This window comes from Rhea pennata, chromosome 6 (genome assembly GCF_028389875.1).
Source record: "Rhea pennata isolate bPtePen1 chromosome 6, bPtePen1.pri, whole genome shotgun sequence".
NCBI lineage: Eukaryota > Metazoa > Chordata > Aves > Rheiformes > Rheidae > Rhea > Rhea pennata.
Window position 1 is genome coordinate 22950548 of NC_084668.1, and position 12312 is coordinate 22962859.

The following is a 12312-nucleotide window of genomic DNA, read 5'->3' on the forward strand; positions in this document are numbered from 1 at the left end:
TCATCTGGTAAGTTCTGTTAAACAATAACAAATTTTTGTTCATATTGCATTAAATGCAAAAATCATTTCAAATTTTTATCATCTCCCTATGTAAGTTTTTTTAACAATTGTGGTAGAAATAATATTAAGCAGAATACTATTACTATACAATACAATGCATTATAAAAAGTAACTCTCAAATAACTTCAAATTTAGACACTAAAATAGAAATTCACTCCTTCTAGACAACTATTATGACATTAAATATGCATTTTTGTCTGCATATATGTGAAACTCATTTTTTAAATTTTTAATCTGTTATAAACTACCACATCCTGCAGAGCAGCCAAAATAACTCTTCATATTCGCCTAACACTCAGAGAAACAAAAATAGGCCAATTTGTAAACATTTATATTTTCTACCATGAATTCAATCGTCCTACAATTAACATTCTCCTCTCCTAGGTGCACAATTGCCTACCTTTCTGTTAAAACCAGCAACAGCTTTCTTCTGAAGCAGAAATTAACAGATATGACTTTAAACACAACATATGTTAATGATTTAATAATAATAATAATACATTCTAATGTATTTATACATGTAATAGCAAGTACTGTGTATTATTAATCTAGAATTATATATTACTACAATATTAATGTTTAAATATGACTTGATAAACAAGTTACTGAATAAAATAAACCATTGGGAAAATTCTAACATATGCTTATAAAAATCAACAGAAAAGCATTTGAAAAGCTCTAATTATATTAACATTTTGAACATTGAATAATCATGGTGTTGACAATCTTAACATGCAGATTTTTTAAAAAGGAGCTATAATTGTCAAGATACCCCATTAAATATGGCATATTAGCAATACATGCTTCTATCCAAATCTTGACTTTTCATACAGCAATGCTTGGAGTTGTGCAAACTCTTCTGCACAGAGGTAATGCAGCTACAGTTTGATTCACATGAAGAGCTGTGCTGAATTCGGTGGATCTGCTTGAACACAAGTGAGCTCCTTAAATATACCGCAAGTACAGGTAAGAGGAAGAAGGAAAGACCAAGTATTGACTTTTACACAGGACACGTAACACAAGAAAATGTACTTTTTCATTGTGTACTTTTTTAAATAAATGTGTGTTTGTTTGTTCTTACAATGGTCATTCTTAAAATGGCCACCTCTCTGATGAAGAATGTTTGAGGCAGAGGATGGAGGTGCTGCCTGGACTCCCCAGCGGCACAGGAGGTGCCCCAGAACAGGGTGCAGGACAGTGACACAAAGCAACACCAAATGAAAATGAAGCGGTGGTATGCAGGATTGCAATGCAAAGCTCCATGCTTCTGTGCAAATCATCTGTAATCATCATCATTCTTTTTCAAAATAACTTACCTCAGCTGTCAACTATGTATTTTAAATGCACATGCACGTGTATACACATGCTCGCATATATACTGCAGTCCTTCAAATTTCTTTTGGAGAAAGTGCACTAAATCTAGATTTTCTCCCCATAGAAACTTTCCTTCACTCATAAATTACAATGGACACTTTAAAAAAGGTTGACAAATTTGTTTCTGAATGGAGGTTATTCATACACATCACAAATACCAGTAATAAAAGCTTCTACTTAACCTTAATGTCATGTAAAATAACTCTGCAAGGAGCAAATAAAGGAACTAAATTTGACAGCAAAGGTTATAAGAGAAAAGATGTAGTTTCAGATCCTACAGCAAACACCTCATGACATGCCAAAGGCTGAAGGAAATACACAAATGACCCTGCAACATGAGACCTCTTGCCCTTTCCAATTCCACCCAAGAGGCATATGCTACAAAAGAGGAGAGGCCTGTTTCAAGCCCTTCCTTCCTTCCTTTTTGAAAACACCACATCCTGGACCAAAACTATCTCCCATAAGCAGCTAAAATGTTACTTAAAAGATGTTACTTAAGATGTTACTTAAAACAGTCCTTAACACATCAAAGAACTTGTACTTCTTTCCCAAGGCAAAGCTTTTATCGTTCACGCACTCACGCTAAGCACTATTACTAAACAGTAAGTTTGTCCCTAACTTTAAGTATTTCTGCAACAGAGGTTAAAATAAAGCAGCTGAAAGTTTAATTTTGCTTCTAATTTTATCTGTTTAAAGCATATGGAGAAAAGTAGAGTAAGTTCAAGATTTTGAAACAAAAGTAGTCTGCAGCTATAATTCTGTATTTTTCTGTCTCTCAAATAAAATGCATCTTCTTTAATTCTTTTTCAAAAAGAAATATTTAACGTGTTTATATTTGCCTGATAAACTATAATGAAATCTCATATACATATGCACATATATATAATGCATATATATACACACATACTATGTATAAATATATATGAAAATTATTTTTATAAATATCAAAATATTTATATTAGATATTAGATTTAATGATTCAATATAGAAAGGTTTTTAATATTCAGTGGTAAACTTGGACCGCTATGTGTATGTATATGCAAACACATACACACAGACTCATATCCCACCTATAATCATCAACAGATGCACTGCCTATACCTCCAAGGTTTCTCAGACCAAGTTTTTCCTCAAATCCTCTTCCTCCATACTGTAGAAATCAGAAACATCTTTCAGATGAAACTGGATTCATCCATTCAAAAAGCTAAGCATCCCATACATTTTCTTGTTGGGAGCAATCCATCTTTTCCTATGTAACTCATAGGAATTACAGCTTAAAATCACAGCATCTTTCTATCTATTGTAAAGATTCTTGTGAATCATTTACATATTATTAGATGGGTATATTTCAATACCTCTTCTCAAATGAGGAAGAAGTTACCCTATAGCACCTTGCTCTTCATGATGTAGTCACGTGCCTCATGCATTTAAGCTCCTCCAAGCAGTATGGTCTGTATCTGACAAGTTCGCTGCCTCCTCAGGTGTTGTCAGGTTACAGGAAAGCATTGCCAAAGCCTTGCTCCGTCTCCCCACAACTCAGAGCTAACAGTAGCTGAGAACTCCAAAGGCAGGAATGCAGGCTAATCACTCAATTACAATTCACTGTAATTCAATTAATTACAGTAATAGTAGGGGAAACAACGTTTTCTCTGAACTTACGTGTAAGTGTGAATAATGCTGTTGATCACTAACACACAGGCGTACTGTCAGGAGGGTAGGAAGATGGGGATATCAGCTTCATCCATCAGAGACAAGAGCCCTTTAATTGACAGATATGACCTCACAGAGTCAACTGAACTGCCCCACATAGCTCTCCACCAGATCTCAAATACAGCAACAAGTTGGGAGCAGCTGGGAATATTTGGGCTCTGACAGTGTGGACATTTACATCGCCCAGGGGGTAGCAGGTAGGTTTCAAGGAACACAGGACATGGGCTGACTGCAGGAGATCCCTGACTTGCAGTGAGGAAGGAAGGACAACAGACAGGCAACTGGCAGTGTAAATGGACCACTGCTTGGGTGGATGCCTTTGTTCACAATATAAGAATAAGAGATGTTGCTTCTAACTGGGAATGTGATCAGTATGGCCTATTAGTAGCACATTCTAAAATCTTACAGGAGTTGAGACAGAAATAACACTCTCTAGAAGTTCACTGAGAAGAATGGAAGAGAGTCTGAGAAACAAGATTTTGGAGAAATAGATCCAGTCTCTGAGTTGTTGTTTCTGGAAGCGGCACATGGTCCTTCTGAGGTGTTATACCACCCCTCTGCTGGATAGTACACCACTTCCTGCAAACACCGCAGAGCTCAGGATACTGAATAGCTCATGTAGGTTCTCTTGAATTCCTACTGCCTTAATTCAAAGGTTTCACCTGTCCTCAAGTGTGGACTGTAACACCATACATATAATTTGATGGGGCAGTGCCATCCAAAGAGGAGGAGAATTTGTTAGGTCTGTTGGAATACTTCCCAAGCTGCCTCTACTTCCTCACAAATGTGGGGGTTTTTTGTTTGTTTGTTTGGGATTTTTTTGGATTGAGGACAGTTGCATGCACAAGGCACTTTGTTACTGTTTGCAAGAGGGTGAGCCTTAAAAGGTCAGTAAGGCCTCTGCTGTAAACTGTACAAAACTGCCAAGAATACAGCTAGCTCATCCACTACAGTTCCATACCAGAAATGATGGAAAAGAGCATTATTCATACTAAGCAGGAGAAGTTTCAATGCGACACAGGCAACCAAGGGACAGAGGCAGTAAGTATATCTCTGAGAACTGCATATAGGTGTAATGCTGCTTCTTCTGGCGCTATGACAAGATGAAAAGAATGTTTTTAATTTAGCCTATTTATAGTGTACTATTAGCGAAACATTAACATGTCAAATAGGGAGAAAAAAAGCCACAAAAACAAGCACCCAAATCCAGATGCTGACATTAATTTTGGCTTAGATAAAAGTGAAACAGTCCCATAGTAACTTACCATTTTGTTCTAACTGAGAGAAAGGGGGAATGCAATCAAGGGGAGATAAAAAAGGAAGGTAGTATCCTTCAAAGAGAAAATCTTGCATGCATATAGAAACAGACTAAGCCTACTTGTGACAATTCTCTAGTTGTAACTGGTTATGTCTCATAATATTTTGTGGAAAAATTATATACAATGACCACCAGAAATAACAAGATTATGACAATTTTCAAGCAAGTCAACATAGACAAAAACTGTCAGAAAATAAGCTTCACAGTGACAACAATACAGAAAGGGATTTATGGAAGGTCATCAACACTATTCCAAAAACAGCCCAGCAAGTCCAATATGGTTATGCAGCTGCTATCCTGTTTTACTCCGAATAGAATCTACACAGAGAAAGGACAGAGCATGACAAGAAATACTAACATATTAACCAGCCGCTGCTTTAGTCAACCGATCCTTTCACGTTTTTTTAAATAAACTTTGTAGACTTGTTAATAAAGATTTTGTTATCTAGGAAGAAGTGAAATAGCTGAAACAAAACTCAGCAACAGTGCAGACAGAAAAGTCATCAATTGGTAAGATATTAGATGATATTAGAAGGCTACAAAGAAATGAAGAATTCCTGAAGCTGCTAAACTGTGGCCAACTCCTCTCCTAAAAATGGCGACATCCTCTAGAATTCTCCCAAATGGAATGAAACAAGTATTACCTTGAAACATGAGATGAGAACATGAGCTAAGAGAGTCAGCTAAAAGAAAGGGTTGCGTTTGGACAGACTATAAATCCGCTCAGCTTCACAGAAGCATCCACTTTTCTGAAAGCTTATCCAAAACTAAAATTTCCCTCCAGTTATCATGTTTACTATAGTAAGAAAATAAAAAGTTGTTTTGAAAAGGGGCTACCTACTAAGACGCGGAAGATCTTATTGAATATTATACATTTTTGTACAAAATAATATAAAATAATAAAACTAATTATCAGATGTTTGATTTAAATTTTAAATTTAATGACAGCACAGAAAAAACACTAACGAATTATAGTCATTTCTGTTATAAATAATCCATTATGTGCTTTCTGTCTTATTGAGCTTTCCAGAAAAAGGTTAATCTTTTGCTAGCTATACATCACAGCTGCTTTCTCACATTTCTCAGAAAATAAACTTTGTATACTGACAGGTGAAGACTCAAGCATGTACCAGGCTGCCAAATTCAATCAGGCAGAACTATAAGCAGCCTCCCTCCAGGGCTGCTTCTTTGAATTAAAAGTTTGCAGAGGTCAACAACCTTTCTGCCCCAGGTTTTGTTGTAAGCTGAGGAGGTTTTATACCAGCCTGTCAGCCTACTCAACTGGAAGTTATTAGTATCCTCTACTACAAAAGAAACCTAACTCAAGTCTTAGACATTTTATAGGGTTAACAACTGTTGGGGAATCCCACAAATGAAATCAGTCAATGTGCAAACACATTAAAAAATTCTATCAATATAAATTCAAATAGCTTAGAGATCTACTGAATTATAGCCCTCATTCTCAATAAGAACTCAAGCTTTTGTACCGTATTTACATATAGGATGTGGTTGGCATCTGCAGTAAAGTAGCTAAATTTTATACAAAGCAATTAAACAGAAATTTCACTTAGACTTTTAGCTGAAAGACAAGAGTACATTATTTAACTTTTCCACATTTTCATGAAGAAGTAATTTTTACATATAGCAAGTTAAAGAGCATATTTCTTTCCTTTTCAAAACCTTCAGCAAGGAATAGTTTCTAAAAAACATTCCAGCTTTTTGACAGGAGAGGGGGAAGAACTTCAAACATAATTTCTGTAATGTGTAAAAGACTATCTATATATTCCCACACTAACCATTAACACCATTCAAGCATAAATGTGGAAAGGGAAAAGAGGCACCCCCTCTTCAGTCATGCTGAAGCTCCTTTTGTGAATCCAACCACTGCTGATACTACAGGTTAGAAACTGTGCCAAAAAAAGTGAACTCAACTCAGATGTATACAAAGTTTTCTAAATATAGAAATAACTTTTTCAGCTCTTGTGAATTTGAACAAAACAGCAGCTTTGTTCACAGAGCACACACATTAACTGTTATTCCAACTGTACTGCATATGACTGAGAATCAATCTTTCCTAGGAACACAGTAGAGAACTGATACTTACACAACCTCCAGCAAGGATTTCTGCAGGCAGTGGAATGGAACCATCTCTCTTAGTAAACTTGTCTCTGACAAAATCATTAACCTAATAAAGATACAATACATTACAAAGTTTTTTGTTATTTTTCCTCCTTATTAACCTATATAAAGTATATTTGTAACCATATTTATTAGAGTATTTGTAAGTGGTCATCTTTCACACATTTTAGAAAATAAATCCTGTGTATGTTAACAAACAAAAGGATGCCAGAAAACAAAAAGAAAGATACGTACAGTTAGCTTAATAGCCTTTTCTGGAGCAACACCTATCAGCTGTGGTAACAAGCCTATAGAAACAAAGACATCATAAGGCAACATTATCTTCCTAATACAGGAACTAGTATTTATTAGAGTTCTACAGAAATGCCTTTCTGCACATGGGATATCCTTTGAAGTAGCTTGAAGTTATGCTTGTGAGGCTGCTAGAGCACTGTGTGTTAAATACATACCTATACACTTTTATAATAAGATTTTTGTTGAAATAGCAATGAAAAGGGTGACCAGAGCTGCCTTCCACAACCATGTCAAGACTGATACTGTTGCTATCCAGAAAAAAAAAGGAGTAATAAGGACTGAATATACACTTTGGATATGTCTATTCAGATATAAGGTGACTTGATTGGAGTTTTTCAGCCTCTTAATATATTTTTCCCATAATTCTTGCAATGAATTTTAATAGGAGAGTAATTCTAAGATATATAAAAATATCAAACAATTTTTATTATTGTAACACATTAAAAATAGTGACTTTTATTTTGAAAAGCATGTCTTACATGTCACAAAAGAATAATCTCTAAATGGTGGGATTCCTTCCCATTAAACACATAACTGAGTTACTTGACTACTTAACTGAGTTTGAAAACAGACTTAATTTCAAAAAAGATTAGAATTATAATACTCTGTCAAATATTTAAGCAAAATGACCTTTACACAAACAAGCACTGTTCTTTCCAGTCCTAGTTAAACAGAATATAGCTGTTTTCTTTTGTTAACTCACACGCTAATATTATTTCACTAAATAATAACATATTCCAGCATGTTCATTTATATGTTGTTACATAAGCAATTAAAATAGAGATATAGGAATCTAGAACTAGAGGAAAAAAATGGACTGAAGAAATATTCAGTATACATTCATTCGTTCTGTAAGTACAACACTACATTACTTCAACTATATAGATGTTCTTCCATGTTTATGAGACCAGTTTGGGGCATGCAGAAGGTGACCATGGTAAATTACCAAATTACTTTTATTTGATTCACTAACCTGAATCTTCTAGAGGTTACAGTCAACTAAGTATATAGCAGAATTTCACTTGTTCAGTACAACATGGTAACATGAACTTTTTAAAACTCTATTACTACTAAGTATATTTTATCCCACAAAGAGGAAGCATTACTGGATGGAATGATTTTGAAAAGGCTCTTGCCTCTGGAAAATAGGCTACTATCAGAATGAACTGCCATTTGACAAAAGCACATAAACCTTTCTAGGAACTAATAGGTTTAAGAGAAAAATCAGTAGATGGCAGTCTTAACTTCCTAACATACAAGATTATAGCAGCATCTATTATTTTAAAATATATTTTCTTCACAGTCATTTTGGCTCATTTTGGCAAATGCAAAGATTATAAAACTTAAAGACTTTAATTTTCATAGAAGTGTTAATTTCTTAATGTTATTCCATGGCCAAGGAATATGGGTTCGTTGAAGTGTTTGCCAATTAACTATCAAAAAACTGCATGCTAATTATATCCAATAATGTCACTAAAGCTGTTATAGTGCAGCTTTCCACTCTTCTTTAAGTGATAATAGTTAAAAATTCATAAAGGATGTTCAGAATTTCCCAAACTATTCAGTCTATATAATTTCTATATTACTTCCTTACAAGGAAGCTTAGAGTAAATGTACCTAAATAGACGGAGCACTGGTTAATATATGCAGTGTAGTGTTTTCTTCCAACACAGTTCTTTCTGTGCGGTTTACAGACTTACTATGCTGAGGAAAGGTAGTTATTAAATACAAAGAAAGGTTGACAATAACAAAAAGAAACGCTGCCCTCCCAGCCTGAATCTCTGATCTAGCTTGAAAAGAAAAATCAAGCTCTGCAGCACCTACACTTAAAAAACCCCAAACTACTAGACAAAACATGACCAGACAATCCCCCCCCACCTCTGCCTTTTATGCACTGCTAAACACACTGCATACACACACTGTGCAATCCAAAGAACTTGGAATTCTGCATGTTCTAGTAAGGGAGCTTAGAAAATACTTCATAATTAATTCAGGAATTGGATGCCAGAATCTAAGAGTGTCATGATCTTCTTGACCAAAAAATATTTTTCCTTAAAAAAATCTGAAGGACTTTTTCCATACGTATGCAAATCTGCTTTCATAACTGTGTGGTAAACAACTACATTGTACTGTTATATTAGAATACAATTAAAATAATCCAACAATGGCATATAAGAACCAACGTACAGATCCACAGTCAACTCCTTCCTTACAATGTAAACGTTTCTATACTCACAGTTTAATATACTTTTGGAGACAATCTAATTCTATGAGTCCAAGTCCTTAGTAATATGGTGACCATTAAGTGTAATATTTTCAAAAAAGCCACATGAACCTATTACACTAAACATTCTTAAAGACAATTATTAAAACATTTAAAAGTTTGCACTTTCTGACATTCTTTAAAACAAGTACATTTTTTCCTCAAATACAAAGCATTGTTTTTAACTCATCAGTGGAATCATCTTTGATTTCACAGTGTTAGAAAACAAAACTTAGAAAACAAGAATAAAAATCACAGATGATCAGTTCCAGAAGCTGCTATGCAAAATCATGTGGTTGGGGAAACAAAAGGAGAAAAGATCTCAATGATTAAGGTGTGAATCATGAATTCTGAAATGCAGTCATAAATGTAACTCAAGGAGTATATGTTTTTTGAAAAATACAGCAACAAAAAAGGAAATTGATTTATCAATGACATAACTCTCACAGGCTGCATGTATTTCACCAGCACTTTTACCAACATATTCCTCCCTCTATTCACTTGTATTGCAAAGTCTGGTGAGATTACTGAAAGCTCTTAGTCAGAATACACAGAACTTTAAGTGCAGGAAGCTCTCAGATATTATCCTTTTAAGTAAATTGATGCTAACCAATGTCTTCATGAGCAGAACACATTATAATGCAGAAAGAACAAGTTGTGACCATCACAGAAATGAATGACTTTGCTCCAATAAAGAAAAAGAAAATGTATGCAGGTTAACAAACATCTTACTGTTCCTTATGAAAATTGTGAGCTTCATCAAGTTATGTTAAAAGAGAATGAAAAAAAGAAAATTCGATTAAATAGCATTTTCAGAAGTGTGGCTAGCATGTAGCTATTATGTATGTCATCTTACTGATGTGATAAAAGCTCTTTCACACCATTAAGCTAAAACAAGAGCTAAGATAACTTTTTATTTAACTGATAAAATTGATAAAAAATTGCTTCAACTTTTTAACCTGTAGTATAGAGGAGTTCTTTTCTTTTTTTAAATTACTACTTTTGTAAGTTCCATTTTGTATCTTTTAAAGTAAAACAGAACAACATAATACAGTAATAGGCTGCAATTGCTTATTCACAGGATAAACTCGTAAGTCCCACTGCTTGCAGAAGTACAAGGCACAAAATTTTGCATCCTGTTTAACAGTCACATTTCAAAACGACTGTCTCATAGTTTTGTCCTCTCTTCAATAAACATTTTTTTCATTAAGATGGATCTTCATTCCTTAAAATCTAATCTGCTCCTGATGTTTGCCTTCAGTTTAAAGTCATAATCCTTGATTTGTGAGATAACAATCATGGCCACAACAGTCATATCACAGAATTTAGGACTTTAAACAATATAAGAAGCAGGGAACAAATCAGTAACAAAGCAAAAAAAGGTCTAGTTCATCCCAGCATTTTTTTTCCCAATGAATAACACTCAAGGGAAAATAATTATTCAGCTATGTGAAACAGAAGCAAAATTCTACATAGCATCAAGTTTCCTAGTTTTCCCATGAGAGACTAGCTTTTGAAGTACTAAAAAAAAAAAAAAAAAAAAAAAAAAAAAAAAAAAGAGGAAAGAAGAAGAAGAAAGAGAATTTCTGACTTATGTATTTTATATGTATTTTATTCACTACTTACCTCTGTAAAGACCAAAAAAGCCTTCAAAACGCAAAACCTTTTTAAAGCAGTCAAAGCTGTTTTTATACATCAACTCTCCTACAACTGCACCAGAGGAGCGTTGATTCTGCATACGAGTCTTCACCAGGTCTATGGGGTATACTGCAGTAGCACCAACAGCTATAAGAAAGCACTTGGACTATTAGTTCTGCAATATCTTTGATGGTCTACTATATAATTATTATTACGATTTTCTACAACATTTACTTAAGCACACCTTAGAATACATAAGATAAAATCTCTCATGGGTTGGAAGTAAGAAGTCTAGAAAAAAGTCTCAAGGAAAATGGATTAGTCTATTACATAAACTATGGTGAGTAGATCAAAGAAAACCAATCAGAAAAACAAACAATCAGAATTACCAGTAAGGAAATTTATTACTGCAGTGAGCAGAGTTTCAGAGGAAGGGGAGTGATACTAGAACAAAAGGGGTAAAGGAAGACAGGGAATGGAATCACCAAAAGTGATACCACCCAACAGTTCTTCACATGTATGAGTAAGAAATGCACCTCACATGATCACAAGTGGTCTAGCAAAGTACTGTTACACTAACCCAGGCTTGAAAACAAAACCCAGATATATCACTCACCTCCAGCAATTGAGCCCAAAGTGAACCTGTAAGCTGACTCAGCTACCTGGAGCCAGATAGGCCTGCCTAGCTCTCCAAAAGATTGCTGTGTGGGAAAAAGGAAAAAAAAAAATGCTTGGAAAACTGCATGGGGAAAATGATAGATGCCTATGAATTGGCTTTTTTAAAGTTACAGAAAAATCTGATAAAAATGGGTTGCTTTATGTTAAGGTAGAAAAATTGAAAAGAATGTATAAACTAACAGATGAAGCATATTTTTCAAATATACTTCTCATAAAATATTCTTCCTTCCACATTCCTTGTTTAACCAAAACAATCGTGTTCAAGATAAAACACACACACAAAAATCCAGATCAACTTTGCTGCTTTCCATTTTGTTGCCTTTAACTTGTAAGGCACAATAACCCCTTTTGAATCTCTTTTGGCTCTAACAAAATTTTATAGCTGAAGCGGATTCAGAAACTCACTGGTAGCCTCTGTCAACACACTGTATATTTTAAGATCACATACATATTAATATATAACATAAACGTGACATTTAATACCTTTAAAACAAGGAAAAATGTCAATTACCCCTGAAACTATTCTCCACAAAACCTTTGCAGAAGGCTGGTAATTTATGGGCCCAGTGATGACCTCACTCACTTCCATCACATATTCTAATAAATAAATACAAGCCTGGATGGAAAATGTTTACAGAGACTCATAATCATATTATTAATGAGGTTATTAGAAACAAGGTGACTGATAAAAAGATGCAAGTATTCACAAACTTGCATTGAAAAGTATGCAAAATGGGCCAAATTCTCCTCCAAACATAAATAAGGGGACTAGAGAACTTATATTGTACACAACAGCTTGTCTGTGGTTATATAAATGGCCAAGTATTAATTGCTAAAG

The 12312-nt window shown here is 34.5% G+C and overlaps 1 protein-coding gene across 3 annotated transcripts in view; it reads right to left on the reverse strand.

The window, feature by feature from the left end:
- The window catches only part of SLC25A12 (solute carrier family 25 member 12), a 53832-nt gene that overhangs the window by 8224 nt on the left and 33296 nt on the right, over nt 1-12312 (reverse strand). For all 3 annotated transcript variants that reach the window (XM_062578499.1, XM_062578498.1, XM_062578500.1), the window contains 4 exons: nt 11413-11497; nt 10785-10943; nt 6836-6888; nt 6567-6647 (listed from right to left, as the gene is read on the reverse strand). In XM_062578499.1, coding sequence (XP_062434483.1) covers nt 6567-6647; nt 6836-6888; nt 10785-10943; nt 11413-11497 — 378 coding nt within the window. The remainder of the gene's footprint in view (nt 1-6566; nt 6648-6835; nt 6889-10784; nt 10944-11412; nt 11498-12312) is intronic.